Consider the following 5000-nt stretch of genomic DNA (forward strand, 5'->3'; position numbering starts at 1 on the left):
CTAAAACCCCATAATTTGTCCCACACACAGGGCAAAACCCTCGTGCTGTTAATTGCACACTTGTGAGACAGATTTCTGCGTGTCCCACATGAATAATTACAGATTCTCTCAGGAACGTCAGTGTGAAACACACTCCTGACTCATCTCACCTCCCTCACAGCACACTCACTGTTCACTCTAACGCTCCTCACACAAAACACAAGACTCCAGAGCTTTTATTTTACCTGATCACAGACTTGATAACCAACAAGTTGCTGACTTTAAACAAAATACCAAGAAATATTTAAAAAGCACTGTGTGGGGACTTGTGCCCCCCCCCCTTTTTTTTATTTATCTGGATTTCCTCTCTACGGAGTTTAATGATTTAGCAAAACATAAAGCATAAATCAACAAATAAAATGTTCGGATAAGTGGCAGAAAATGAATGAATGAATGAATGAATGAATGAATGTTTTTTGTAGGTGCAGTTTTAATGTCCAGCTGAAACAGAAAGGTGAATCTCTAACTCCATTTCTGCCTGTGAACACAAGATGGCGATGTAGGACAGTGAAGAAAATCTGGAAAAACTGACTGAATTGGTTTAGACACAAAATACTATGCATATACCACCATACACCACGGTATACCATCATATACCACCATATAACATTAATATACCATTATATACCACCATATACAAATCATGTACCATCATATACCATCAATACACCATCATATAACACCATATACCATCAATACACCACCGAATCATATACCATCATATACCATCATAAACCACCATATAAAATTCATATACCATCATATACCATCATATGACATTAATATACCATCATATACCATCAATATACGATAAATCTATCATTATATATATAACGAGCAGGTAAACACCATCTAAAGCAGTAACTGTATTTACAAATAATTATATGGAACACAATAGACTCAAAGCGATCATAATAATAATAAAGAATGATAAAATATTAGCAAATCAAAGTACTAACCAATAGAAATGTTGGTGAGTGACGATGTATTTTAAATAACTTTATAGTATAAATCTATAAACGGTCGGTAACTGTTAAGCTTTAATTATAATGATATTGTATTTTAATTTCGTTAAGCGAAATTTTCCATGTAGTTTTAAAATGAAACTCTAGGCGGCACTGTGGCCCCGTCACTCGGTGCTGCTGCTGCTGCAGCTTCAGAACGAATCAAAATAAAGACACCAGATACAATAGACAAAATGTGTGTGTGTGTGTGTGTGTGTGTGTGTGTGTGTGTGTGTGTGTGTGTGTGTGTGTGTGTGTGTGTGTGTGTGTGAGAGAGAGAGAGAGAGAGAGGGGGGGGTTTTATCATTCAATAAAAAAATATGAAATAAAACACTTAAATCTTGGATCAGTGATAATCCAAGTGAACTTTTACATTCATCAACAATGTTTTCTGAGAATGACATCATCATCATCATCATCATCATCATCATCATCATCATCATAATACATGTACTATATATGCTACACAAGGGCACGTTATGGGTTGCCATGGTATATTTGTGGTACTTAGATTGAAATTTTATTTGTAAATGATTTGGCTCTTTGAATGATTTATTTCTTTTAATACGATGGCTCACGCTGAATGATTCGGTTACTAGAAACGCTCTGGCGCATGAAATGATTTGGCTTTTTGAATTGTTTGGCTCTTTGAACAAATCGCTTCTCTGAATGTGTTTGTTTTTCTTAATGATTCGGCTTTTTAAATGATTCAGCCTTTTCAAAAAGTCATATCTTTGAGCGAGTCAAATCTTTCAGTGATTCAGCTTTGTTATCGATTCAGCTTTTCAAATGATTCAGCTCTTCAAACTATTCTGCTGTTTAAAAGATTCAGGTTTTCAAACGATTCTGTTTTTTTTTTTTAAATGATTCGGCTTTTAAAATGATTCGACCTTTTGTACGAGACGGCTTTTATAACGAGTCTGTTTTTGTCTCTGTGAACAGTTTAACTCTTTACACACTGTTTGAGCTTTTTTACCAGTTGACTCAGCTCTGCTAATGACTCGACTCATTTTAATCAAAATGCTTCCATGGAAACCTCTTCTCAGCATCTGAGCTGTTTGTTAGCATGAATGGTGAAGTGTGTTTGACTTTCCTGACTTGAGACATCAGTCATGAGGATAAAGGAATCTTCTTAATGAATCACTTAACTATTTATCACAGCCAATCATTTTTAACTAGAAGGTCGAATCATATCAGGAAACAATATAAGTGGTTGGTTTAGAACAAAATGGCAGAGTCAGTGGAGCCGAGTCAAATGATTTGACTCACAGATCTTTTCAGGTTTTCTTTCATGAACAAGAAGCCAATGGTGAAGTGTTCATGAGAAAAGCAAGCTGTAAATCCTTCCTGCAGAATCACGTTATCAGCAGTGAATCACTACCGAGTTTTGACTCCATGTTTCAAGGAACTGATTACGATTCTTTTTATTTTCTCTCCAGACTGACCATATCAGCAGAGTGTCCGATGCAACTGGAGGACTTCCCTATGGACGCTCATGCCTGTCCTCTGAAGTTCGGGAGCTGTAAGTGACGTCGACGTCTACTTATAGTTTTAATTTAGAAATAAATAACCACCCTGTGTCTCACCATCAACTCCTCCGTTTGTAACACTCACACACTTTTTTCAGTATTTTTGAAGTTCCGGACTCTGATTGGTCAGAAGGTGTTGATTATTTCTCTATAACAGCAGCTCTGACAATTTCATATCGACATGCTTGTTCGGATGCGTTATCGTTTCCATAGCAACTTGACTTGTACTGAAAATTCTCCACTTTCTAAATAGATCTGAGATCATTTTACAAACTCGTTGTCATGAGTCAGGAACCCGCTAGAACCCTAACGTGTGCAGAATGTGCTGATTTGTCAGAGAGGACACAGAGAACCCGGAGACCCCAGAGGACACAGTGTTATCTTATCACACCGCCACACGGCCAGGATCTGGCTTAAGATTATCACCTGCCGGCTATACAGAGTGGGTTACTTCAGGACTGGATTAGGACACACACACACACACACACACACACACACACACACACACACACACACACACACACACACACACACAGAGGGATTGTCCAGGCTCAGATAGTCTCTGTGTAATAACTTGGACAGATCGAGACTGATGTATGGAATGGTTACATAATGATCAGATCGGATCAGGACTCGTTATCCAAGAGAGAAAACTGGAATTTAGCCAAAGGGTCTGGGAATAATTAAAGATATTTGAATTGAATTGAAGTCTTATAGTTTTCTCTCTCTATCTCTATCTCTCTCTTTCTCTTTCTTTCTCTTTATCTCTCTCTTTCTCTCTCTCTCTCTCTCTCTCTCTTTTGTTCTCCCACTCTCTCCCTCTCTCTCTCTCTCTCTCTCTCTCTCTCTCTCTCTCTCTCTAGTCCTTTAAGTTCTAGTTTTATTTCTTTCACAATTTATTTTAATTATTAAAAATGTAGAAATATTGCACCTAAAAACTAGAATTGAATGCAGACATATTTTTTTCCCTTTATTAATTTGTTCTGTTTTATTTTTATTTGGTTCCCAGAACAAACTAGATTTTTATGCCCATATAAAAATGGGCGTGGCTTATATTATCTTTGTCGTCACCAGAATGCAGACCAGAAGTGAGCGTGGCATTTATATGATTTCTTTTATTATGTGTAAATAAATCAGAAGTGGGCGTGGCTTAATCTGTGTTCATTTATTTATTTACATGTCTATAAATCAGAAGTGGGTGTGGCTTAATCTGTGTTTATTTATTTATTTAAATGTCTATAAATCAGAAGTGGGTGTGGCTTAATCTGTGTTTATTTATTTATTTATTTATTTATTTAAATGTCTATAAATCAGAAGTGGGTGTGGCTTAGTCTGTGTTTATTTATTTATTTGTTTGTTTGTTTGTTTGTTTGTTTAAATGTCTATAAATCAGAAGTGGGTGTGGCTTACACTGTGTATTTATTTATTTATTTACTTGTTTATTTGTTTAAATGTCTTTAAATCAGAAGTGGGTGTGGCTTAATCCGTATTTATTTATTTATTTATTTAAATGTCTATAAATCAGAAGTGGGCATGGCTTAATCTGTGTTTATTTATTTATTTATTTATTTATTTAAATTGTCTATAAATCAGAAGTGGGTGTAAAAGTTTTGGGTTTTTTTTACTCTCAAACTGATAAATGTTTAGAATCGTATGTTTAATCATTTTGCGATCGCACGGACGATTTAAATTTCGTCTCGTCTGTCTGGCGTTGAAAACGTTTTGGACTCAATGGAAAGTTTTCTAAAGCTCCATCATGAGACGCAGATGACAGCGGACGTGTCTCATTAATGATTTAACATTTTAATCAGTCAACCAATTTTTTTTTTCTCAAAGCATGGCAAAGTCTTCTTGTATAACGGCTTACATAAAAGCTTTTGTTGGGCTGCGTGAAGAGAAGTGACAGATGCCTAACGTGACAGTCGTCTTTACTGAAAACGTCCGACACTCTTCAGAATAACAATAATGTGCCTTCGTTTGCATGGATATCGATGAAAGATTTCAAGATATTATACGATTTTCAGTTTTGTACAGAAACAAAATCCACAACAATCCAGAAGGTGTCCTGGTCACGTATTCGCTCAGCGGCTGTTATATGGATATGTAGTGAGTCCTACAGTAACAGCTCGACCACACGGGTTATAAGGCACGATGGAAGGAGTCTCTAGTGTTAGTGCTTTGTAACAAAGCTGTTTGTTCATCAGCAGATTAGACATTTATCTGACACAATTATGACATTTTAATCGGCATAAACAAACAAACGATTTTATTGCCGCAGGCCTGTTACATGATTAGTCAGAGAAGTGTTGAAGCAGAATGGATGGAGGTGTTCGGAGCCTCCTACAGAAACACAACTAAAGCTATTTTAATAGAAATCAGTATTTTCAACAAACACCATAAAGTATAATAATTAAAGCTAGTATGTTAG

The 5000-nt window shown here is 36.1% G+C and overlaps 1 protein-coding gene across 3 annotated transcripts in view; it reads left to right on the forward strand.

Annotated features, from left to right (window-relative positions):
- gabra5 (gamma-aminobutyric acid type A receptor subunit alpha5) overlaps window positions 1–5000 on the forward strand; it is a 31670-nt gene that overhangs the window by 11030 nt on the left and 15640 nt on the right. For all 3 annotated transcript variants that reach the window (XR_007140635.1, XM_047814083.1, XM_047814082.1), the window contains exon 6: window positions 2483–2565. Coding sequence is in view for 2 of the 3 variants with exons in the window: in XM_047814083.1 (XP_047670039.1) it covers window positions 2483–2565 (83 nt within the window). In the remaining variant the exon portion in view is untranslated. The remainder of the gene's footprint in view (window positions 1–2482; window positions 2566–5000) is intronic.

The sequence above is a fragment of the Tachysurus fulvidraco genome, chromosome 5 (genome assembly GCF_022655615.1).
Source record: "Tachysurus fulvidraco isolate hzauxx_2018 chromosome 5, HZAU_PFXX_2.0, whole genome shotgun sequence".
Lineage (NCBI taxonomy): Eukaryota > Metazoa > Chordata > Actinopteri > Siluriformes > Bagridae > Tachysurus > Tachysurus fulvidraco.